Consider the following 26,121-nt stretch of genomic DNA (forward strand, 5'->3'; position numbering starts at 1 on the left):
CATTACAAATTTTCCAGTAGAGGCAAGTGACTCTGTCAGCAGGAAGATGTTCACCCTTCTTAAGAGACCCACACTCACCTGGTTCAGGTTGATGAAGACCATTCAGCAAAACCACAGGTCAATCATCTACATCAAGCCGCCAAAGGAAAAGATTGGGCCAGTGGTAAGACTGAATATCTTTTTAAATTTTATTTATTTAACCTTAATTTACCCGGAAGTCCCTTTAGATTGAGATCTCTTTTTCGAGGGAGACCAGGCCAAGATTGGTTGCCAGTTACAGATTAAAATTACATTGACAATACATGGCAACATATTACAAAAACAGCAGAAAATAAAAATAGGCAATACACACATTATACATACAAGAAGGTACTGAATCCACTCAGGTAAAACAAGTGCAATTTTCAGTTACATGGACCATTTGAATTACTTAAAATTTTGCCAGACATACTAGGTTTGTGAAATGTAACACAGTTTGCAGATTATTCCAAGACCATGGGGCAAATCTTTGTAAGCAGCTGTATAATAGAATAGGCAGACATTTATCAGGTTGTTTGACTGTATCAAAATCTGACGAAACAGCAGGGACTCTAGTAATGTTAAATGTAATTTTACATGTGCTAACTAGGTGCTAGACTACAATAAATCTTATTATAAAGACCAGAAACAGGAAAGGGAAGTTGGTATCTGGAATACTTCACTGTATTTCCTCTAATGTGAGGAATTCAAGCGAACTCCAGTCTTCTCCAGTCTGTAGAGTGGGAGAGATGTTTTATTCATTGGTTATCCATAAGTCAGCTCTGGCCTCTGTAAAGGGATCCAAGATGAAACTGCAACATAGCGACCGGTGTTTATGCCACTATAAATCTGTTGATCTGTCCTCAGGGACATACACTGAGCCTGGCTCAGGTCAGGAATACCAGAGTGCAGGGGGACAAGGGGAATATCATATAGGACGATATAAATGGGGGCTGTTGGTATATGACTCGGTGAGTCACTGAGATCAGGACCCTCTGATGTGGACACAGGTGTTCAATCAACCTGTAGCTGGTAACAGGAGATGTTTAGGAGCTATATGTGCCTTGAAATGTGTAAGGAAAATGGTCATGGACTTTTGTGTGTGTGTGTTTGTGTTTTTACAGCAATCTTTCTTTGCCCTGTGTGTGTTTGCTATGACTCTCCTGGCCCCGGCTGGGTGGATCTTGCATCACATCCCAGACTACCATCAGAGATCACCTGACAACCTGACTTCTGCGAGAACTCAGGAAGACACCCATGCATATTAATTATGTGTTTATTTTTTCCTGAGGTGTGAAATGTAAAAAAAAAAAGAATTTCTGAAACTATTTCCCTATATAAAGACTTTGATATAATATCTGCTGTGGGATGGTTTATTTGTTGTCTGATCTGATTACCGTAATGTTTAGAAATAGCTTAATATTTGCTTTATAGCATAAACAGTAGTAGGAAGCACAGGGGTCATTCCAGGGTGCAGTGACAGGATGTTGCTCCCAATCAGCTGGAAATGAGATGGAAATATTCCAACAGTTCTTGGCACAAACTATGATGGGAAGGGTCTGTCAGTGGTCCAGACCCGGAGGTTTGTTTATCTTTTAGTTGCATTTTACTCCATGAGTGCAGAACTTAGTATTAAATACTGCATTTATCAGAGGCTTTAAAAAATATATAGACTTATGATAATTTATTTTTTTCAGTTGATAAAAAGGATTCATAATAGCCTAAGTGCAGACGGGTATTTACTGCTTGATACCTAAATTAGGAAAAACTGCCAATCACAAACAAAGAAAAAAAAAGTAAGATTCTTATGAAAACAAGCAAAAAAAAAAAAAATGTGACACGTTATACTTATGATGATAACAATGTGACGACCATCTGTTGCATGTTTTGCCTTTTATATACAGCACATAAACACAAATGCGCAGTTTCCTTAGTATTTCCCTCCTCTGATCAGCTCAAAGAGGACTGATAGGGTTGTTGGAAATCTTGAATGACAATTTGTCAAAGGCGGATCAGTCCATTTGGAAAGGTACGCCGTGGCAAATCAAATCAACAGTCCTCTCCGCCACAAAATAATAACATTCTTAAAATTAAAAACCAGACTCGCAAAATTCTGTCTTCGTTTTAATTCTGCTAAAAGTGACCGTACCACCGCTAAAAAAGCCACAGTGTAGCCTACAAATCCATCGCGCAGAGTGGTACAATCAAGCCGAGCCTGGGCTGCAAGGGGGGTATATTCACTTTTTCACGACTGAGGGAAACACAACGCCGGGGAGGAAAAAAACACTAAAACAATTGACAGTCTGGGTTTTATGTTTCCCCAAGTGTCTACGAAATGTCTACGAAGGCGGAGCAGTGTAAGTACGGCTGTGTGTGTGTTTGCTGTCCTGTCATGGGGTTTTTTTGGAAACTGGAAATGTGATTTTTGTTTTAACCAAGAAAGCGAATGAAGGGAGCTGTCCTTGGTGATGAAACCGCGGTTGCCATGGCAGGTTGCAACACGTCCTCTCACTGCAGAGGATGGCTGGAGGCTCCGCACAGGAAGCCACTGTGGCTGAGGCTATATGTGTATCACAGGGAAAACAATTTAAAGGCTACATCGTCATGTTATTTATTTATTTTGATTGACGTGGCTGGGTGAGTCGCGTGCAGAAAGCGAGGTGTGCTGCTGGTCTCAAGGTCGACCTGACAGATTCTTAACAGAACAATATGGTGGCATTAGGGTTGATCAATAATGTGCTTTGATCACAGCGTCCTGAAGGCTGTTGTTTATTTCCTCCTCATTCCTCCGATTGCTTCTGAACAGGTGGAAAGCAGCCTCTCCTGTCTCCAGATTCTCTGCGATATCACTGAATGATCTGTGCTCACTTTTAAACAGACATTACTCGCTTTAGGTGTAAAACACACATCAAATATCGGGTCAAACCTGGTGTTTGGGGCTTCCACCTCAATTGGCTAAAAGTTATGTGTGGATGATATTGTTTAGTGGTCAATATAGGGAAGAATTAATCAGGCTAGCTTTAGAAAAACAACAAATTTGGCAGCTGTTATCTCCATTAGGGCTGTCTTCGACTAAAGAAATTCTCATGCAGTTTTGTCAATAATGGATTTGTATTGACAGATTTGCAAAACTGAGTTTCTCCACAAAAACAATCATGCAAAGCACTGCTTTTAATCTGGTGTTTACTAAAGATGTGCCCATAAGTTTCTTGGAAATTCAGCATGAAAAAAGCATGAAAATGACTACCTGTAATCAACTAAATAGTCTAGCCTAGATCTAAATATCAGATTAGAATAAACTAAGAGAGGGCAGCCCTAATCTCTTTATATATTTTTAAAATGCTTGTGTGTGTTGTGTAGAATAGAAAGGAGCGATGTGTGCTACATCATGTTTTGCAGCACAGACTCTGACCACATGTGCTCAAAAGCCTGCAGCTGTTATTTTTATTTTGAGGTTTGTCATTTACAGATCAGGGAGGAAGCTAAACTCCACTGCCCAAAGTCACAGAAAATGGGTCAGTGATCACCCACTCCAACTTAATATAACTCTTGTTTAACCACACAAGAAATCCAACACATTCATACCTAAAACATGAGGGGGTAGAAGGACATTGAAGGGGATCACTGCTGAAATGCCTCTCAGTATCATGTGCAAAGGGATGAGTAAGCCCTCTCTCATGTCTCATGCTGACATGCATTTTCCCAGCTTGTCTTGGGACTTGAACTGGCAACCTTTTGTACATGAGCTTGTTTCTGTAAGCAATAGGTTACTGCATCCTCTAGGGTTTCCCCTGACCTCACTGCTATACCAAAAAGGTCACCCGGTGGAGGCCAGAGAGCCATGGGAACACAGACTCTTTGTTTAACTTGATAATTGGAGCATCTGTGTTACATGCTGTCTTGCATGACTTAAAGCCAAGAAACAAGCTTCATGCATGTTCTGTTTGCCTTATCTGTGTACTCAGATTCACATGATAGTCTCACTAGTGTTGATTTGCTTGTTACTCTGCTCTTTATTTTGTCTAGTTGCCTCTAAGATACGATACTTGCAAGAGTATCACAACCGTGTGCAACACAATATTTACCCTGTGCCCTCCGGAACAGACATTGCAAACACACTGAAATACTTTTCCCAAACCCTGCTCAGGTAAGTACCCTACTCTGGAGCCAACAGGTGAAGTAACAGACTGTAGAATGTTTGATATTTAGCTTTCCTTCACGATCAGACGAGATAACTAACAGCAAGTTAAATGGTTAATGTGAATTAAGTAGGAGGAAAGTTAGGGAAATGGCCAACTGCACCTACTGCCTTGCCTGCTCTGCTTGAGAGCCAGAAGATAGAGCAGATTGATGTAGCTATGGTGTTGTGTTAAAGCAGCAGCAGAGATAGACGGCTCAGTGGTGTTTATTGATTCAGTGGTCGCCTGCTAAATGAACGTTTCCCTGGGGCGGCCTGTTGTGTCCTTCCCAAAGGAGCCCCGATGGAGGGCAGCTCCTCCGGCTCTGCAGTCGCAGGGTCAGCCTGCTCCCCTGGGTGCTGTGAAAGCCTGAGGAGGGAACAGCATGTTATTTCCTCCTCCAACACAGGTCAAGTAGGCAGCCATTTTGGACACATCTTATTTCATGATGTGTCATGTCCCTGTTTTTCCAGCTGGAGCTTCTTTCCATATCACCGTGGTGATAGGATGAAATGTCATATGGTGGGTTTAGTCTTACTGCCTGCTGGCTTCACTCAAAATATTATTGCTGTCCTAACTTATTAGCTAATTTACAAAAAGGGTGAGATTACTGGAGGCTGAACTTGTATGCCCCACTTTTATCGTTATTATCAGCTTAGGGTGCAATCTATTTGAGATTGGCAGCCGGCCTCAATTCTACACTTTATGCCTCAGCCCCATAAGGATTATTCCTCTGCTGAGTGATGCTCACAGAGAGTCCTGGTTACTTTGTGCTCTGCTGAAGGCTCCAGCACCAGCAGCCACTGTGCTGTTTTAAACATGGCCCTTCATATGTCTTTGGCACAGATGGAGAATGACAGGGGCTGCAACTTTGGGAATCTGTGTTAACTCATTTTGTCTCAGAGGGGCAGCGTCATGTGAATGTGAGAGGAATGACGCCACTGTTAAGGCGAGACACTACAGGCAAAAACATGATTTTTTTTTTTTTTGCATTGAAGTGGTCAATTCTGAGATTGGGCAAAAATGTTTTCTTTCAGATTAGGAAACTACCAAAATATGCATTTAGGTGTTATTTTACTTTGTCTGTTTGTGTCTATACATTTTGCTTTAATTCACCAAAAGTTAGCATTAGATAATGCCTCAATTGCCTATTTAAACATAACATTTAAGATAACTTGTAATGCAAAAAAAAGGTCTTACTGTAAGTAATCAACTGGGGAAAATTCATGCTATTAACCTATAATAACTTGCAAAATGTACAGCATTTTGAATTTTTTTTTGTCAAACTTTGAGCCAATATGTTTACTTCAGTAGCACTTACATACAATATACTTTCCGTTTTTATTCCAATTCATATTCTGAAGGTTTCAACAGAGGGGTTTGTTCATATATCATTCATAGTCTGATTTATATAAATTGTTTTTCAAAAATTAACAGTGAAATTTGATTTTGTTTCATGGCTGTTTTTTTACGTTATAGAGTGATAAAAAGATACCCAGAACTCTCCCTTTAAAAACCTTTCACTATAATATCTTATCCAACATTACAATTAGGTTGTAGGTAGGTAGGTTGTTGAATCTGACTTTATACAATATTCAGAATTCTGTTTTGGAAACATATGAAAATTTGAACATGATAAGATAATGCTCCACTTGCATATTCAAACATAAAACTAAAAAATAATTGTCTTACGGTAAATAATCAACTGTGGAAGTGACACAACAATCTCTCTCTCTATTTATACAGTAATGGAAAAATTATTAGACATTTATTTTCTTCAATTTCTTGTTAATTTTAATGCCTGGTACAACTAAAGGTACATTTGTTTGGACAAATATAATGAAAACAACAAAAATAGTTGAATTAAGAGTTTAATTTAAGAGCTGATGCCTAGCCATTTCCCATGGTTTTCTTGAGAATAACCGAAATCAATTTCTGTTGTTATCATTATATTTATCCAAACAAATCTACCTTTAGTTGTACCATGCATTAAAATGAACAATACATTGAAGAAAACAAGAGTGGTCTAATAATTTTTCCATTACTGTATATATTTTTTCCATGACTATATATTTCCCCTATTCACCTGTGGTGCCTCCTCTTAACAGTTGCTTGATATTTTCCTGAAGCAGAGCCTCTTATAGCCTCAGATATGCAGAAAAAGTCACTCAGCCCACCATTAGAGGGGTCTGGATTATCCATACACCTATGCCTTCTGAAGCCCAGAGTGAAGAAGAGAGAAAATGAAAAAGAAAGAGCGAGAAAGTGGATGAGTAGTGAGCCTTGAAAAGTGGAGCAGGCATGTGTAATGTTCCTGGAAAGAAAAAACTGAAATGGCCACAGGCAGTGGTTGCTGATTCATACACCAAATTTAGGTGCAACGCAGGTCAGATGCAGAAGGGTTAAATTTTTTTGTTTACTAACAATTATACATGCCTCCATAAAGATGAGGCATAGCGTTGTCATATTCCTCCAAGTCAGATTGAGCTCTCTGCATCAGCGAGCTTTGCTGACTTCATGCCAGTGTGTATCACTCTGAGAAGAATGACTGTAGGAAGCAGAAATCATATCTAGTATTGTTTAAACATGATTTTCTTCAAGTCTGATTGTGCTTTGAATTACTGCTACACACATAGTCAATGATTGTGTATTGACAGTGCAGGGTTTGACAGTCAATGTATGTCATGTGTCTGTACCAGTGCATTTCTACATGTGTTTTATGTGTCGTATATGTTTGTAATTTTCGTGTTGTTTGTATGTATGCGTGTATGTATGCACATATGTGTGTGTCTTTGTGTGTATATGTTCAGTGTATGCGTGTGAGCGTGTCTGTTTATCTCTATGTTCATTGTTCAAAATAATGATGTTTTATATGAGAAATGGGCAGTGAAAAAGTCATACTCTGAGATACAGTCTGTTGTTGTGAATCAGTCTTTGTAAATCAGAGTTTGTATAAAAAAAAACAGTGAATCTACACTGACTAAAATCTTACAGAGTATAACTTTGAGGGGATAAGTCAGAAAATGTTACATTCTGCTGTTGACAGTATAAACTGTTAAGCTACAGGCTCAACATTTTGCATCTAATGTTATGTAAAAAATCTTGAAATCCCCTTTCTCACTTGCCAATACTGCTGTAACTCTACTTTTTGAGTGACCTTTCAAAATAAAATAATAAATAATTTAAAAAAAAAACAATACATCAGCATTTATAATCTGGGCTCTCTTGATAAATCCCAATCATTTGCCTGATAGAACAGCTTAGCTCTTTAATAATGTGCAGTAAAAAGAGCAATGCTCTCTGGCCCCCCCTTCCCCCTCCTCCACCCCTAGATGCTCCACACTCAACCCAACTAGTTTTTCCTTTTGTTTTTCCTCTTTAAAATTGAATATGTCCACCACCTTCCCCCAGGGGACAGCAAACACAATTGTCCATCCTGCATTAGCTCACAAACATAATGCTACCAGTCATCTCCCCCTGATACAACCTATTCCTTTGTCATTATAGTTTCTCCTCTATCGTAGATTAGTTGTTACATTTATTTTAGAAACCTGAATCCATATGCCTGTTGGATCTCATTATTTCTCCTGATGATACTGGTACAGTATCATAACGTATGCATACGGACATTATTTCTCTGGTGCAATAAACATGTGCTGTGACCTAGGAGCACTTGATCTAACCTCACACACATGTTTATTACTGGCTGAAGCATGTTTCAAAAGTGTCACCTCTGTATTTTCCCGAACCAATTTGGTGTCACTCCCATCCTTGACAGCCCCACTAAAGACAAGGAAATTTATTTATTTTTGTTTTATTCCACGGCTCATTGGCCTTTTTGCATGGTAGCCTCTGACCTTGCTGATTGGAAGATGGCAGCCATTGAGGGACAGTCATTTGCACTGTGCCTTTTTGGAGAAGTATGGGGTTGCCACTGAAAACATGCCATTTTTTATATTTTTGCTCCTTGTCACCAGATACGCATGAGATGCAGTGATCATTGCAGTTTGTGCTCATGTTTTTTTTGTTTTCCAAGTGCAAAGACAGAAGACAAAACAAGATAAATTGAATTAAAGTCACTCTGAACAGACAAAGCAGGGAAAAATTGCCCGTGCCTTCAGTGATACAGTCAAATAGTGAGACACTGCATCCTATGTGGGGTTTATCTGGGTTTGTTTTTTTCTATTTACGCTGTCTCTGTAGTGCCATTTCAATGTAATGTGCTGTTTTTTTGTGTCTTTGTTGTCTCTTTTTTTCCCTTGTTCCCCTCCCCTACCCTCCCTCCCCTCCCGCCCCGGAGCAGCATTCTGTCCCGCACAGGCAGGAAGGAGAACCAGGAAGCTTCCAATTTGGCCGTGCCCATGACCATGTGTCTTTTTCCTGTGCCATTCCCACTCACCCCATCTCTAAGACCACAAGTCAGTTCCATCAACCCTACAGTTACTCGCTCCCTCCTTTACAGCGTTCTGCGCGATGCCCCGTCAGACCGCGGGGGGCAGGGGCAGCAGAGTCGGGACGCTCAGCTCTCAGAGTACCCCTCTCTGGACTATCAGGGCCTCTATGTGACCCTCGTGACCCTGCTTGACCTGGTGCCCCTGCTGCAGCACGGTCAGCATGGTGAGTCAAGGCCCAGTGCACCACTGTTTGTCATCATCATCCCCGAGCCGTCTGGCCTGCATGAAGCCACTGCTGCTTTTTTGGCCTCTTTTGTAACTGGAGGAGAGAAGTCCTGCTGAGGATCTTGAGGGATGCATGGGGTGATTGGGAGCACGCTGGATCCTGTCAACTTAATCGTTCATAAGCCATTGGATACACCAGACATAGGCCTTCTCTTCTGTGTATCATACTTGACTGCATGTTTGTTATGTAAAGTGGGAGAAATGTTTTACTTATGTTGTCATGTGCAAATATACTAGTTAAATGGAAGACAACACATAGGCAAATGTAATGTTTTATTATTTTCAATACATTTAAAATACATCTGAGAATGACTTTTATTCCACACTGTTTTTCACGGGCCCATGGCTGCATCACAGTCAGTGCTCTTGTTTTTCATGAATATTTTACCACTGTTTAAAAAAAGCTCAAAAGCATGAAAACCCATCTCCTTGACTAGAATGCTCTACTTTTCCTGAGGGCAAATTGTACCTCAGTGGCTTTTAAAAGCTCACTGCCCTCAGCTGAAGTTCATATTCCAAATGTTCTCCTTTTTTCACTGTTATGTTGTTATAATATATAAAATACTTTAAGAAACATAATGTAACTATGACATCTGTGGCTGCATACAGTATGTGAATACTGTATGTACTGTTAATTGAATGAGTGTCTGTGTATCTCTCTTTGTCTTTTTTTTTTGCCTTTTCCCTTTCTCTTCAGATCTGGGACAGTCCATATTTTACACAACAACTTGCCTCCTGCCCTTTCTCAGTGATGATATTCTCAGCACTTTGCCCTATACTATGATCTCCACTTTAGCCACATTTCCCCCTTTCCTCCACAAAGACATCATTGAGTACCTGAGCACCTCTTTCCTCCCCATGGCGATATGTGAGTATGACCAAAAATGTACTTCCTGTCGTGATGAAACTGTAACTATATGGTGGGATTATTGGCATAACTGTTATTTTATTATTATATGTTATTTCTATGAAAGCAAAGTTCATTCTTTCTCCTCTTTGTCTGTAGTGGGCTCTACTCGGAGGGAGGGGGGAGTCCCAGCCTATGTCAATCTGTCTGCATCCTCTATGCTCATGATTGCAATGCAGTACACCACAAATCCAGGTAAACTATCATATTGATTGCTTTGTAATCATTCATACAAATATAACCTACACTGTCATGTTGGTTGGCACTCTACTAACACCAGTTTCTTCCTCTTTATAGTGTATCACTGTCAGTTGTTGGAGTGTCTAATGAAGCACAAACAGGAAGTGTGGAAGGTACTTGTCATCTAAACACCTCAACCAGATATAAGGTCATTTGTGTAAAGCAAAGAGTTTAATTTGTAATAGAGAGCTTAAATCAGATGGTTAGCCTCTGCTCCACTAGCATTTGTAGCTATACATATATATATATATATATAATTAATACATATAATACATACATATATAAATAATTATACATATGGAATGAAAGTTTGAGAATATGGATTGAAAACCTGAGAATATATATAGAAACCTGAGAATATGCATTAAAAGTCTGAGAATATATATTGAAACCTGATAATATATACTGAAGGTTTCAATATATATTCTCAGGTTTTAATATACATTCTCAGGTTTTATAATATATTCTCAGGTTTCAATATATATTCTAAAGTTTAAAGTCTAGTTATATATTTATTTGCAGGTTTTCAGAAGACATGCAGCACAAAGGGCTTTTCAGACATAGTTAATTGGAAAATAAGATGGAAAATGACGCACATTTGAATTATGGTGAAAATAAGATAATAAAAAACATGAAAATATAATAATAATAATAATAATAATAATAATATGTTAAGTGAAATATACAATACGTAAATGCCCACACTTCCAGTTCAGCAGTAGAGAGTTTGATTTTTATATATTTAATATATTTACAAAAAGTATTTAGCCTCCAGTGTTAGGTCTCTGAGGCTATAAATAAACACAGCACAACCTACTCTTCCTGCGGGACATAGACTCTCCCCGGGTCTGATTTACATACTTTGATATTATACTAAACTACTATTATTAACTTTTAATGTCAAGAGGAAGATACAACTATAACAAGGACGGTTAGCTTAGATTAGCATAAAAAACGCTGGGAAGAGGGAGAAACAGCTAGTCTGGTTCTGCTAAAAGGTAAAAAAAAAAAAAAAAAAAAATTCTACCGGCTAAAGCTCACTAATTATCATATTATATAATGTTTCGTTACTGCGTACAAAAACGGAAATGTAAAAACAGTCCACAACTCCCCTTAAAACTACAACTTGTTTTTACATTTCAAGCTAGCTGCTCCCAGTCTTTATGCAAAGCTAAGCTAACGGTCTACTGATGCTAGCTCCATAGACAGGAGCAGTCACCATTGTTTTTAGAAACAATTCTTGCACAAGTGTATTTATTTAGATTCCTGTTACTTAAATATTTATATTTAGGGTCCTTAATTTAAAAAAAAAAATTGAACAATGGCAACAGGCAAATGTTCCTCTTTACAACAAGCAGTGGTGGAACTTAACTAAGTACATTTACTCAAGTACTGTACTTAAGTACAATTTTGAGGTACTTGTACTTGAGTATTTCCATTTTATGTAACTTTCTACTTCTACTCCACTACATTTTGAGGAAAAATGTAACATAAAAAACGTGATTTTACATTTTTTTAGTTGAACCTCATTACAGTATATTAAGTAGATACAATTAGGATTCTGGCTTTACAAAATTAAAACACTGCTTATGCATCAATACAAATAATCTAATAATATATTTAGAATATATAAAACGATCTGAGTGGGTCCATTCTGCATAATGAGTACTTTTACTTTTGCTACTTTAAGTACATTTTGATACTGATACTTTTGTACTTTTAGTTAAGTTAGTTTTGAATGCAGGACTTTAACGTGTAGTGGAGTAACTATACAGTGTGGTATTCGTGCTTTTACTTAAGTAAGAGATCTGAATACTTCTTCCACCACTGACGACATGTATATATAAAACATACTGGAATGGAAACCTTCAGTTTGTTGCCTTACATTAATTTATGCAATTTTCTTTGACTGTCATTGCACTTTTTTTTTTTAAACCATTGATGTTCATACTGTGTGCAGGACCTTCTTTATGTCATATCCTATGGCCCGTCCCAAGTAAAGCCTCCAGCTGTGCAGATGCTGTTTCACTACTGGCCCAACCTAAAGCCACCAGGAGCCATCAGTGAATACAGAGGCCTTCAGTACACAGGTCAGATTCTCATAATGTCATATCTGCTGCTTGATTTGCCCTTGAAATGTCCAACCTATCTAACACATTTTTCTTCTTCTCTCCTCTCAGCCTGGAACCCAATCCACTGTCAACATATCGAGTGCCACAATGCTATTAATAAACCTGCTGTCAAGGTGACTTCAGTCTTCAAAAATATGTCAAATAAGCCCTTAAAAATTACCTCTTATATCACAGGTACATTTATGGTTGTTGGAACCCACATCCCTTTACGTCTACAATGCGTTATTACTTTAAGAGGATAAATTAGCAGCACACTCTTAATTCAAAAGCTGCTTCCCTTGAGAATATCTTTGGTAATGCATGGGGCATGTGCCAGATTGACTTGCCGAGTTCATCCGTGCGTGTCGGCGTGTTTGCTTTTGTGAGCCCCTTGGTAAATAAATCAGAGCGTGCCCGGGCAGCTGTGGGAGTGGGGTAATGATATCAGCTTCTATGCTACTTTACACCACTCTCTGCTGTTGCTGCTCTGCTTTATCAGCTCCGCCTGCCTTTACTCAACTGTGCTCAAAACTGACAAATAAAGTAGGCACAGGGGCATGGGCAGGGGCTGGATTTCAATTACTAAGAGCAGGGAGGGGGTACAGTGGAAGGGGGGCTTAATTGGAAGCGGTGACCCCGTGCAGCCCTTGAGGATAGGGTGGCATCAAGTGAGCACAGTAAATTACAGTGCACCATCTGAACATTGAGGCCATGAGCACTGAGGTTTAGCACAGGGCCAGGCACAGGTTGCAAGAGAACAGAGTGCAGCATATGCACACAATCATCCACAAAGAGGCGTGGGGAGACGGGTATAGGTACCACGTGATTTCTTGGACAAGATCATGATATAATACCCTTGGAGTCCTCCTGATAATGTTTGTACAGTCCCTTAATAAGCAGAAATCGTTTCATTCTCTCTTGTTTGTATGAAAATAAAACAAAGTATCATTATGTTCACTTTTCAAATACCATGACCACATTCTAACAATTCCTGTCTCAATTTCCAGATGTGTATAGATCCTACTCTCTCTGTTGCCCTGGGAGACAAGCCCCCTCCTCTTTATATATGCGAGGAGTGCAGCCAGAGGATAGCAGGGTATGCATCTGTTTCACCTCTTTTCTCCACCCCCCTCCTTCAATAAGATGCCATTCAAAACAAACATCACCTACTGCCTGTCTCATTATTCCTGACTTTAACCCAAGGGAAATACGTCGCCATGGTTACGTAATTACCCTCGCACTGATAATGACACGATCATCATGAAACCACGCAGCCACTTGTTTCTCTTTTCTCCAGTGTGCAGCATGTTGTAATTGCATGGCTCTCTTTTTTATATTGAGGGGAGATATTCTGTGTCCGAGCTCTGTTAGGAAGCTGAAACTGCTGTGTATACATACATAGGTTTGCCTATAAACCAAGCATTGTTTATTAATTTCTTTGACCTTTTCAGAGACCACGCTGAGTGGCTTGTTGATGTCCTCCTACCCCAAGGTGAGTGTCACAAACAAAAAGGTGCTCAAGTGTCTTTCCGTCTGTCTTGCTCCCCACAGACAAAGAGACAAATATACAGTGAATGGGACATGTACAGAAAGTAAATGAGCAGAGATTAGATAGATTAGATTAGATTATACTTTATTGATCCCACAACAGGGAAATTCACTTGTCACAGCAGCAAAAACAGAAGCAAAAGGTGTGAATATAAATTACAGGAAAAAAAGAAGTAGTAGTTTGAATGAAAAATATAATACAGATTATTATTATATAAAAGCTATGGTGAGTAGTGAAATAATATGATACAGAAGTTAGTATAGGTATACATAATTGTTCCTTCTCTTTGATTATGTTAAGCCATAGTCATAACTCAGTTATTTGAGAATATGCACGGTCGCCCATAAAGTTGGAATAAAATATTTTTTACCTCTTTCCATGAAATGATTGTGACAATGTGATTTATTCTTGACAGATATAGTGTACATCTTCTCAAAACTTTATTCATAAATCTCTTCCAAACATATCTCAATAAAAAATGAAACCACAATTAACAGAGGATTGTGTCTAAAAGCAAAATTATTCCAACTTTATGGGCGACTGTGTACTTGAAAAGATGCGTTTCCTCTATAATATAACCATTTCTAGCACATCAAAGTTCCCAAAGGGTTGTTTCTATTATAAGAAAACAATATTTAATTGTTGTTTTAGTGTATATGTATTGTATATGTATAAAAGTTACTATAAACTGTGTATAAAGTTTTCCCTTTCCAGTGTAACATGACTAATTTCAATAGCATAGTGTCTTCAAATTGAACATTTTTGTTAATCTGTCTTTGCAGCAGAGATATCAGCCATTTGTCAAAAGAAGGTAAGATTTGTATTTATTTAATACAACTGTCAACTCTCATTTTCTCATATCCATTGTGATATATCTCATTGCAGCATGGTGTCATATTTCATTATCTATACATATTATATACTATAAACATTATCTAATGTTTCTCCATGTTGAGGACAAATAAACCTTTGCAGTGATTTGTTGTTAATGATTAATCTCAATACATCGTCTCACCTTAAACTACACACACAAAACACAGATCAAACAGTACACATGCTTTCATGATTTTATCACTAGAACGGATTGAACCTGTTAACCTTGTGGAAGAAATTTCATGGAATCCATTTTTACCTGTGATACATAGCAAGGTCATTTATTTATGAACCTGAAATGTTTCCTTCATTGAGAAGTCCATGAACTGGAGCGGTTCAGTAAAGGCCACATCATTTCAAATGAAGCTGCTGGGGCGTGATGTTTGTTCGCTGTTGCTGAACGTGCTGCAGAGGGCAAGTGCTCCCTGCTGGTTTCCAGGGAGACACCGGGAAAACTGTGTGTGAGATGATCTCAGGTATTCCCGTCAGGACGAGCAGCCGCCCAGCGTTGTCAGGGGAAACAGCTGGCCTCCATCCTGGTTTGTCCGGCAGTTTATAATCCACAGCCTCCCTTTCTGATCAGGCTTTGTCACACTAATTTCCGAAAGCCCTTTAATAAACTCCCACCTGGATTTACACCAGCTCTGTCATCTTCATCTGAGAATAGCTGCTTATAAATACACCATGATACCCAAGATAGAACATGCTGTAAACAACACTAACATCAGGGTCGTGTTTTTTGCCGTTGAAAGCCGGATGGGTGAATGAGAGAACTCATCATTGGAGGACAGATATGTTAATTTGATAGGGAGCACTGCATCCCTCTAATGGCACAAGATTAGAGGCTGATCAGATTAGGATGGCTCTCTAGTGCCATGCCTTTTATTTTTAGAAACCTGAGACACCGTTGGGACACATAAAGACTTTTTCTATCAGTGCAGATATGAACAGATCAACATCTCTTAACAAATGCATATCGGAGAGGCAGATATTCATAGTCAGACCAGTAAGATGTTTTTGAGGCCTGGAAATATGTTTATTTTTAGAGGCTTGTCGTAATGCATTATTGGCTGTGATTGTGGCATATTTTTATTCTGTTGCCTACCGCCCAGAATAGAAATAAACTGATCTCCTCCTCCTTTCCCCTGTTTCTTGGCTTTGTAGAACTGTAGCTCTCATGTTAGGAGGGCTGTGGTCACCTGCTTCTCGGCTGGCTGCTGTGGGCGCCATGGCAACCGGCCTGTCCGCTACTGCAAGCGTTGCCATGTCAACCACCACAGCAGCGAGGTGGGGGCTGCGGCGGAGACCCATCTGTACCAAACCTCGCCCCCTCCCATCAACACCCGGGAGTGCGGCGCAGAGGAGCTAGTGTGCACTGTAGAAGCTGTTATAAGGTACATTCGCAGTGTTTTCACCGACATATCACAGCCACATACGCCTCTATTGCTGTGAAACATGTCTCTACATGAATATATGGACAACATTACTGCATGAAATTAGATGATTAATGTATATGCCATGTTTTTAGTTTCTCTCTGGCTCTTTCTCCATCAATATGACTCTATTATTCTCTGTGTATCCCCTGTTATTGTCTCCATATCCATCCAGCCTTCTGAAGGAGGCAGAAATTCATGCAGAACAGCGTGAGTTTGAGCTGAACAGACGTCGTCAGATGGGCCTGTCCGCCTCCCACCACTCTCTGGACAACATCGAGTTTGACAACAAGGAGGACGACCAGCACGACCAGCGGCTCCTCAGTCAGTTCGGCATCTGGTTCCTGGTGTGTAATCACAGGCTTTTACTGTGTCTGTCAACAAGAGGGAGTTGTGAGATAAGGATGTGTACAGTGCATGGCCTCCTATCACTAACATTCTGAATTCATAGTTACCTGTCTAATTAGTTTTCCTTTGCTCACGTCTGCAGGTGAGCCTGTGCACGCCCAATGAGAACACGCCTACAGAGAGTCTTGCTCGGCTTGTCAGCATGGTCTTCCAGTGGTTTCACTCCACCGCCTACATGATGGACGATGAGGTTGGAAGTCTGGTGGAGAAGCTGAAGCCCCAGTTTGTCACCAAGTGGCTAAAGACAGTGTGTGAAGTGCGATTTGATGTCATGGTCATGTGTCTGCTGCCAAAGCCTGTTGAGTTTGCCAGGGTAAGGTCAAAACTCAGGTTAGCTAAACACACAATATATGGTTGAGGAATGATAATATAATTATAATATATAACCATAAGTTATGCAGGTGGTTGGGAAAAGGTTAAATGCAAAGCACAACTAATGTGAACATTACAACTGCAAATATCCGCCCAATGCACATTTCAACTCCTGTTTATCTCAGTTATAGCTAACTTTGGTATTTTTCAACCTTTCAGCCTATTGAGAGCGATAGAGTGCTGCAGCCTGTCTGTTTGAAATTGTGTTTAATCAGATCTTGCTCGAGGAGAAGTCTCGTTGGCCTCATCCACATTGTCAAAATCTGCTAAATATTCAGGCATGACGTTGAAAATCTTTTAAATAAGACCAAGCTTTGCTTTCTGTACTCCAGCACAACAAGCTCTTTCTGGCACGCCTCTCTTCAAGTCACGTACTCACGTTTCAACCATTTTTTTTGGGCAACAAGTCACTCTACAAGAATTCAGAATGAGACTTGGTTAGACACAATAATGAACAGACAAGATCAATGAAAGGTAGAGAAAAATGTGTTATTTCTCTGTTGGGTCCTTTCCATGATTTTTTCACACGCTTCAAATACAAATCTGAGCCTTTCAGTGGCCAAACAAGCACTGTAAGTGGACAAACATTGGCGATGTGCAGCTAAAAACTACATTGCAGCCTGTTTTTCAGTTGATGACTGCAGCACTCATGCTCAATACTGGACCAATTTAGAAAATGACTGTGTACATTTGACACAAAAACATGGGAATATAAGGTCCAGTTTGAAAAATACTGAAGTTTCCCTTTAACTCTTGAGCATGTTGCACTGTACAGCAGCTATGAATATCACCAAATCAGCATGTTATTGAAGGCTGAGGTTTATTAAAATTATGGAGGGCAGGTCACCATCTGTTGGCTGTGTTTGATCGAAGCTGGTATGTGCATACTTTTCCCCAGGTGGGAGGCTACTGGGACAAGTCATGTAGCACAGTGACCCAGCTGAAAGAAGGCCTGAACCGGATCCTGTGTCTGATACCTTATAATGTCATCAGTCAGCCACTGTGGGAGTGCTTTATGCCTGAGTGGCTGGAGGCCATCCGCACCGAGGTGCCCGACCACCAGCTCAAAGAGTTCCGGGAAGTGCTCAGGTAAATCCACCACCTCAGAGTGTTTACATACTGTAGTTGTTCCTGTAATAAAGACATTTGTTAGAAGAAGAAGAAGAAGATTACTTTATTAATCCCACAATGGGGAAATTCAACCTCTGCATTTAACCCATCCTTTTTTACACACAAGTGAACACACCATATAAGCAGGAATGACGGTTCTTATAACTAACTTTTAGCTGTGCTTATTCTGCTATACCTTGAACATAGAATGAACAGTCAAATCCATACCTTGTACCTCAGTCTCAGTCATGTGTATTCTTCTCATTCCTGGATATGACTATAACAAGTGCACACAACATGACATAATAGCCAGAAATTTCCGGTGCAGCCACAATAGAGTCTAAAAGCAGATATATATTTTTAGTAGTTCAAACATTAAAGATAAATGATTGGTGTGAACTCCACAGAATCCCTGAAAGAAGGCAGTTTTCCAAAAATACTTCTGTCAGCCTCTATGGTCTAAAATGCATGATGCCGTTTTTGCAATGCAGAAAAATATCTGACTTAAAAGTTGAATGCAATCTGGACTGAAGGGCATATCAATAGCAGGGACTTCTCCCCAGTTAGAACGGAAGAAACCCCTTGAATGGGAGGTGAAATGTCTTTAAGGATCTACAGCCAAGTCCAGTTGCCCTTGATTCAACCCTTTCCAGATAATAAGCCTGCCTGCGACAATAAAACATTTTACTGTCAGTCCAAACTCTCCTATAGTAAAGCCTGGTGGCACAAGGGAATTGTCCACTAACTGAAAAGGCAGCACCTATAGAACATGGATAAATGTGCTCATTCTTTTTTACATTTCCAATATTGATTGTCCTGGGTTTAGCACATTAAACAGTTTCAGGGATGTAAAATATATACGTATATTTTAAACAGATTATTTCTCACATCCCTTTTAGCCCAGCCTAAATTTGAGATGACATCCTGCTTTAAGTCCTCTTTAGTCACTCTACAAAGGTCCTTTTGCCATATCAGTCTCAGGCTTTCACATAATCTAGTTTGAATATTCTACATTTACCTATACCTATAAAATATTGAGACAGAGAGCAGTGTATGGGGATAATTTAGAAACTCTTGAACCTTATTCTCTTCTTCTGCTGTCTATACTGTTAATCTCTTGCTGTGAATATGCTATCATTAGCATTGCTGTTGCTAGTGTCATCTGCCTGTGCATCATTCTGGAAAATGTATGCATAAATGAAACCACTCACTAAAAGAGAAGCGGAGGCAATGTCAGGACAAAACAATTGCAGCACGCAACAACATTAGATACACATATTGAATTATATGAGTATCCAAGGAACGTAATGTTCTGTTCTGCCTTCTGCTTACAGCAAGATGTTTGATATTGAGCTGTGCCCCCTGCCTTTCTCCATGGAAGAAATGTTTGGCTTCATCAGCTGCAGATTCTCTGGCTACCCAGCGTCTGTGCAAGAGCAGGCTCTGCTGTGGCTGCATGTAAGCAAGCACACACACACACACACACACACACAAATACACCCTCACACATGCACATACACAGACTGTCTCATGTCCAGTTCACATCCTGCGGTTCTGTCCACAGTGCGTGTGAATTGAACAGGTTGTCATAGAGTGTGAGAGCCTGGGCAGGGGCCCTGCTGAATATGGATCTGGGTCACTGAATGAGACCGAGAGAGATAGGAGGGATTTTGCCTTTCATCTCATATGCACTCACAGCTTGCTGCCCTGTATACATGGATCAATTTCAAGATTTCTGTCACAACTATGATCAAGAGATTGCATTAATTTACCCTCATTAAATAGGTCACATTCAAATCAGAAAGAAAAATGGTACCCAGTTTGTCTCTGATCATCTTTCTCTGCATGGTGTACCTCTGTGGTATGTTCATGGTGTCATATAGGTATTTATATTATTTTTTTTATTATTTTTCAGTCAGTTCATTCACATTTAGTCAACTACTCTATACTGCCATTTAGTAATGCATGTAGTGTTCATATTATAGCATAAAAAACATTGAAAACAAACATTAAAAAATGGTCATCAAGGGCAGTTTTCACTTTTACTTCAGAAGAAAATGGTTCTTGATGAAAACACTTTGGTGGTCTTTGCATCATCCTGAGTAACTCAAAATGTTTCTTAAAAGTTGCTGTTGTGTTTATCTGATATTATTCGGATTGGTATTAGGAAGGTGGCAGACAGAATGTAACTCAGGACATTACTGAACTACTGTACTTTTTTTTTAAAGATATTTTTTTGGGCATTTTATAGCTTTATTGATAGTAGACAGATTGAAGAGTGAGTCAGAGTGAAGGGGGGAGCGAGAGGGGAAGACATGCGGGAAAGGGCTCCGGTCCAGTTTCGAAGCCAGGCCGCCCGATTTCGAGGGCTGAGCCTCTATGGTATTCGCTCATATTTGAGGCACATATACTTTACTTGAGTATTTCCCTTTTATACACAATTATACTTCTACTCCATTACATCTCAGATGGAAATGATATACTTTTAATTTCACTACATTTGTTTGGACATTTTAGAGATACCACAGAACAGCGCCGCTGCTACAAACATAATAATCTTACAGAATGTAATGTATTGCTGTTCATTTCATCGCAAAAGTTTTTCTTCATACCTTAAGTACATTTCGCTGATACATATTACATAGTTTAACCTAAGAAAAAGAACTTGGGATGGAGGTCAGACCCAGAATTTTGCAAAACTATCTGCATAAAAGTTTATTGTGTTATTTGAGTGTGTGTGTGTGTGTGTGTGTGTGTGTGTGTGTGTGTGTGTGTGTGTGTCTTGTTTGGACACAGGTGCTGTCAGAGCTGGACATTGTGGTGCCTCTTCAGCTGCTGATTGGGATGTTCTCTGATGGAGTTAACTCTTTGAAGGAGCTGGCCAATCAGAGGAAGGCACGCACCTCAGATCTGACTGGCAACACAGGGGCTCGCAGGGTAAAACTACTGCCCTCAAAATAAAAGATATCAGAGTTTGATGCTTTTTTTGTGTTAAGTGTTGAATCAGTAAAAAGCCAGAACTTGTAGTATACTGAAAAACACTTCCCTCTACTCAAACCATCACCTGACTCTTTGTTATTAAAGCCTTGGGAGCTTTTTTGGGGGGCTTTTTTGGTCTGCCAGGATTATGACACATTTCCACTCTTCTTTGCTTCAATTTCATACAATTCATTGGGATGGTTGTTGCCATGGTAACCACCAATGTCTAAATATAGCTCCCTTAAAGGGCTTAATTGAACTTGACTGTGATGTAGATCTTCCATTGAAATTGATAGCCAAGTGACTGCGCTCATGTGTCTTTATAACTGACAGAAACAGAAGAACGTTGAAGATTAAAAGGCTGTCAGAGGTATAAATGGCATTCAATTTGAAGTGAAACACATTTATTTTCCTTATAGTGATGTTCTCTTTGCTCGTAGGTAAGTGTGGTGTCAGATCCAGGACGCCGTGGGCAGCACAACACCCTCAGCCCATTCCCCAGCCCCTTCAGGAGCCCCTTCCGCAGCCCCCTGCGCTGCAGCCCCTTTAAAAACCTGGGTCACGCCACAGGTCACTGCGCTCTGGATCTGGACTGTGAGGATGACGACATGAACCTCGGCTGCTTCATCCTCATGTTTGACCTCATCCTAAAGCAGGTGATCACCTTCCTGATGAAAAATTGGTGGATTAATCATATTCCAAAGGGCTATTTGTGATGTTTTTAGAAGGACTGCTTTTGTTTCTAGGTGTAGGAGCCATGATATATATATATATATATATATATATATATATATATATATATATATATATATATATATATATATATATATATATATGAGGTGAAAATAGATAACTTTGTAGTTTCAATTTGGGTTATTTTGGTTGTTATAGTTTGTTCTTTTTGTTGTTGTTTATTTAAAATATTGCAGTAACTGGGTCACGGGAATACGTATTTTTTGTTGACCGCTGTTTATTACTTTTCATCGCTGTGATACATTTTTTCATACTTTAAGCATGTTATCAAAAGACATTTTTTGTTTGTTAATTAAAATCCTTAAACTCATTTTTTATCTCAGCAAATATTTTGTTAGTACAACGTGTGAGACAGTGCAGCGAACACCCAACACATACAACATACAACCATATTCTGTTACTAAAAAAGGAGGTACACTGAAGTTAACTTGAAAACAGTTTAAAGACAATTATGTTGTTCATTTGTTAAAAAAACTGACAACAACGCCCACAGGTGAAGTCTTGAGATTTGTGTGTTGTGCTCCACTTTATGTTCCCCTGTTTATGTGGTCGTATCCCCTGCTGCTCCAGATGGAGCTCCAGGATGACGGTGTGATGCTGGGTCTAGACAGCTGCCTGGGGAAGGATATCGTGGGCATCATCAACAACGTCTTCCAGGCCCCGTGGGGGGGATCACACACCTGCCAGAAGGACGAGAAGGCCCTGGAGTGCAGCCTGTGCCAATCCAGTATCCTGTGCTACCAGCTGGGCTGTGAGCTCCTGGAGAGGCTGACCCCCCGAGAAGAGATTCGCCTGGTGGTGAGACACAGCATGAATTTTTATGCGTCTAATATAAATGAACCCTGCGTATTAAGCAGGTAGGTTTTGAAATGAATGCCATGTAGTCCCCATGTCCCCCACTGTGCCTGGCTGAGCTAATGTTGTCATAAGTGACATAAAAAGCATAAATTGACTCAATCTCTGCCTCTCTTTGTTTTTTTTGTCAACTATTTGAATAGTTTGGAATTAACTTGTGTATGAAACTGATGAATATAATGCTCAATAGAGTATATCAAACATATAAAGGAGAGGTTTTGACAGTGTTTGATTTCCTCTGCAGGAACCTACGGATAGTTTGGAGGAAACATTGCTCTTCCCTCCAGATTTCTCCCTTGGTACAGAGAATGGAAGTGAGGAAGGAGACAACCCAAGTGCTGCACCAACTGACAACCCCAGTAACCCTTCTCCTGAAAACCCATGTGTGTATCAGTTCTGTACACAATGTTAAAACACATAAAATATGTCAGCCATAAAAAAATTTAATTAGTGTGTAATCACAAAAAACAAAGAATCATGTTTTCGTTTACAATGTGCCCTTCATATCTGCATAGGGAAATTTTCATCCACGGAGTCTGCCACATTGCACTGCCATGTCTCTCCCAGAATGAACAAACCAAACACTGGCTTTAGAGACGAGTTTTGCACTTTTACATTACCTGAAGGGCACTGTAGGTGCTCATATACGCTTGGAAAGGGAGGGGCACAATGCCGCTATATCCTACATGCTGCTCCTTTAAAGGAATACTTCATTATTTATAAAATGCTAAGCTATGAGCAAAAGTCACCAGTTGCTAGTTATAGCTTCATATGTAAAGGAAAAGTTCAACACTTTGGGAAAATACATTTATTAAAGATTGATGCCACTCAATCTCTTGTGTTTGTATGGTAATAATGAAGCTACTGCTTGTTGCTAGCAGGAAATGGCTAGCCTGACTCTGTCCAAAGGAAAAGGTTAATCTTTACAGAAAATTAAGCAAAAATCATTCACCGCAATTAACTTAATTGACTATTTCTTGACCAGATGGAGCAACTTCCTAGAACATTGCAACCAATGCAAACTACTGCTCCCAACCAAGAAATTAGCTGTTAGCTTACTGGCTACTAGCTCAAGCTCCACATTTACCATACAGATATGATATTGGTATCAATTTAGGACTCATATCTGTTTCTGGGTCATCCCAATGTTCCCAGTAAGAGATTGGTAAGGATTGTTTTTGCAGTTTAAATTGAAAATGAACTGTCTACACTCTAAAATACTTTTCTTTCCAGCCATGAAGAATAACTCTGATAAGAAGTTCTGCTACCAGCAGCTTCCTGTGTCTTTGAAGCTCATATACACCATTCTGCAGGTACTTGTATGTTAAAAACTGAGGCACAAATAGACCGGAGGCGTTCAACAATGTTTTCTGTGATTTATTTGAACACTCAGCAGTCACATTTCTTCTCTGTATTCAGGAAATGTCTAAGTTCGAGGAACCTGACATCTTATTCAATATGCTGAACTGCCTGAAGATCCTGTGTCTCCATGGAGAGTGTTTGTACCTCGCCCGCAAGGATCACCCCCAGTTCCTGGCCTACATCCAGGAAAAGATGCTGATCCCGAGGTGTGTTGTAAAAATGTTGTATTTAACCAACTCCTTGACAGCAGTGTATGTGTGTGTGTCTAATGTGGTTTTTGTGTTTCAGTCTGTGGTCCATGTTGAAGTCAGAGTTTTGCCAGCTGGCCTCCCTGTCTGTGCCTCAGCTTCTCCACGCGCTGTCTCTGTCACATGGTGCGGACATCTTTTGGAATCTCATCAACACAAACTTCAACAGCAAAGACTGGAAAATACGCTTTGAAGCAGGTGAGAGATTATGACTTATTGTGAAAAAAAAACACTGTATAGTGTATACCTGATATTTAATCAGGTACACATATATACCTTATATACAATTAACAACTTCATATTCAAGTATGAACACCCCACCAAACTCATCATCATGTGACCAAACCTTCCATTTTTTATTTTATGTTGAATTTTGCAAACCAACTGGTTCGTGGTTGTGTATGAATGAACTGTTAGATGAAGCCCCCCCAGTCTGCTTATATAATAGCCTACCTAAACCACTGCCTGCCCACATCTCCTCCTTCTGTTGTCATGGTTACCATGTGGCTCAAACAGACGGCAAAGAGGAATTGTGGGATTAATAAGGTTTTTCTCGCCTTCTGATTGGCAGAGAGGAGCTGTATAACCTTGAGACAGAGGCAGAGGACAGGTCCTCTGACTCAGTGTATGAATATAGGAACAACTGAATAACAATAGCCCTGAACAGACGGTAGATATTTTTATTTTAATACTTTTTAGCCTATAGTGTATATAAATACCCCAGAAAATAGTATTAAAAAAAGGAATAATAATAATTCAATCATTTAGCCTTTCCACCTAGTAAAAATCATGATGACAGGTTTAAAAACTGAAGGTATATAATGGTATAACCCCCTCTTATTAGTGGTGTTAAAACAGATAAATCACACAAATAAATATATATTTATATTTTAAACCTTAAATGACCAACAGGCAATGTGGTGCTGCTCTGGGATGCCTCTTATTCACCACACTGCTACCTAGTGGCCAACACTGATTCTATCCATCAGACCAGAGTGGGGGAAAGTTTATTTAGATTTTAGAAAAAAAAAACATCTATTATTAGCTATCACAGTTTTTTTTTAGATTTTAATCCAAATCATGATGAGTAATGACAACAATTTCTACAAGAATCTTCTATTTTAAATTACCAAATGCATTCTTATTACATTACCCACACAGGGGATGTGGGACAATGGGCCTCATGCAGCAACATTCTCTTAAAAATGTCTCTTCATTTTTCTATGTTAGTTCAGAGTTAACAGAGTTATGCACCAAACATTCTTAACCATCCCAATCTGTTCTTACCCAGGTGTGCTGAATAATGAATCCCACTTGATCATAATTGTTTATTAGCACAGGTAATGCCCCCTAAACTCCAGCCTAATACATGACCAAGAATTGGAGAGATGCAGCAAGAACAAGAACAAGAAGAACAAAAATCAAGCAAACTTTAATGAAGTAAACATGATTTTGTAGACCATCAGTAGTGACATTAAAAAAACATATTAGATTAAATATGAACAAGTAACAATTATAAAAGATAATGGAAATTATATTTATAATGATTCACAATATATAATAGTCTAAATTTCATTATTCAATATTCATGTGGTTTAATGTTCCTCAAATTTAACTATTTATTTCCTTTAGATGGACAAACAATTTGTCGTATTGAAAACAAGATGGGGTTTTTTGGGGCATTTTTTGGTTGCAAGTGCCCTTGAACACTTTTAAAATTTCCCCTACCAAAGACAAGAGGAACAATAAAAAAAGGCAGGTTGATTGCAGTAATCAGTGGGTACAATTGTCTTGTGAGCTCCTACAGTTTATGGGCATCATAAATATAGAAATTGGAGTTTTACACTTATACTGATGACCAGTTGCAGCTACAGATATCATTTTTATAAAACACAAGTAGATTTTAGATGATGATGATGATTTAAAAGATGATTATTTATACAATCTATTAGGTAATTTGTTAGTTCTTTGACAAACATATTCATATTGATAGCAGCTTTAGTAACATCTTATCTTATTTTTGTATCTGGGTAATTAATGTCCTTG

The 26,121-nt window shown here is 39.3% G+C and overlaps 2 protein-coding genes across 3 annotated transcripts in view; both read left to right on the plus strand.

Annotated features, from left to right (window-relative positions):
* The first annotated feature begins 15 nt into the window (after positions 1 to 15).
* Positions 16 to 1,375, plus strand: si:dkey-85n7.8 (COX8 domain-containing protein). The gene is made up of 2 exons (XM_059354059.1): positions 16 to 163; positions 1,143 to 1,375. The coding sequence occupies exons 1-2, from the start codon at positions 47 to 49 to the stop codon at positions 1,284 to 1,286; spliced, it is 261 nt and encodes an 86-aa protein (XP_059210042.1). The 5' UTR covers positions 16 to 46; the 3' UTR covers positions 1,287 to 1,375.
* Positions 1,376 to 2,262: 887 nt separating this feature from the next.
* Positions 2,263 to 26,121, plus strand: part of LOC131988235 (protein unc-79 homolog) — a 42,281-nt gene continuing 18,422 nt past the window's right edge. For both annotated transcript variants that reach the window (XM_059353324.1, XM_059353325.1), the window contains exons 1-23: positions 2,263 to 2,375; positions 4,045 to 4,165; positions 8,500 to 8,813; positions 9,573 to 9,743; positions 9,882 to 9,977; positions 10,080 to 10,135; positions 11,983 to 12,112; positions 12,203 to 12,267; positions 13,141 to 13,229; positions 13,585 to 13,625; positions 14,465 to 14,493; positions 15,720 to 15,949; positions 16,164 to 16,335; positions 16,479 to 16,709; positions 17,667 to 17,857; positions 19,213 to 19,336; positions 20,675 to 20,815; positions 21,298 to 21,513; positions 22,181 to 22,408; positions 22,710 to 22,848; positions 23,699 to 23,778; positions 23,885 to 24,033; positions 24,116 to 24,273. In XM_059353324.1, coding sequence (XP_059209307.1) covers positions 2,354 to 2,375; positions 4,045 to 4,165; positions 8,500 to 8,813; positions 9,573 to 9,743; positions 9,882 to 9,977; positions 10,080 to 10,135; positions 11,983 to 12,112; positions 12,203 to 12,267; positions 13,141 to 13,229; positions 13,585 to 13,625; positions 14,465 to 14,493; positions 15,720 to 15,949; positions 16,164 to 16,335; positions 16,479 to 16,709; positions 17,667 to 17,857; positions 19,213 to 19,336; positions 20,675 to 20,815; positions 21,298 to 21,513; positions 22,181 to 22,408; positions 22,710 to 22,848; positions 23,699 to 23,778; positions 23,885 to 24,033; positions 24,116 to 24,273 — 3,193 coding nt within the window. In that variant the 5' untranslated portion in view covers positions 2,263 to 2,353. The remainder of the gene's footprint in view (positions 2,376 to 4,044; positions 4,166 to 8,499; positions 8,814 to 9,572; positions 9,744 to 9,881; positions 9,978 to 10,079; positions 10,136 to 11,982; positions 12,113 to 12,202; positions 12,268 to 13,140; positions 13,230 to 13,584; positions 13,626 to 14,464; positions 14,494 to 15,719; positions 15,950 to 16,163; positions 16,336 to 16,478; positions 16,710 to 17,666; positions 17,858 to 19,212; positions 19,337 to 20,674; positions 20,816 to 21,297; positions 21,514 to 22,180; positions 22,409 to 22,709; positions 22,849 to 23,698; positions 23,779 to 23,884; positions 24,034 to 24,115; positions 24,274 to 26,121) is intronic.

Source organism: Centropristis striata, chromosome 16 (assembly GCF_030273125.1).
Source record: "Centropristis striata isolate RG_2023a ecotype Rhode Island chromosome 16, C.striata_1.0, whole genome shotgun sequence".
NCBI lineage: Eukaryota > Metazoa > Chordata > Actinopteri > Perciformes > Serranidae > Centropristis > Centropristis striata.

Coding starts and splice junctions, on each gene's coding strand:
- si:dkey-85n7.8 (XM_059354059.1), top strand. CDS start 47: ATGTTCACCCTTCTTAAGAGACCCACACTCACCTGGTTCAGGTTGATG. Junction 164..1,142: donor AGGAAAAGATTGGGCCAGTG/GTAAGACTGAAT, acceptor GTGTTTTTACAG/CAATCTTTCTTTGCCCTGTG.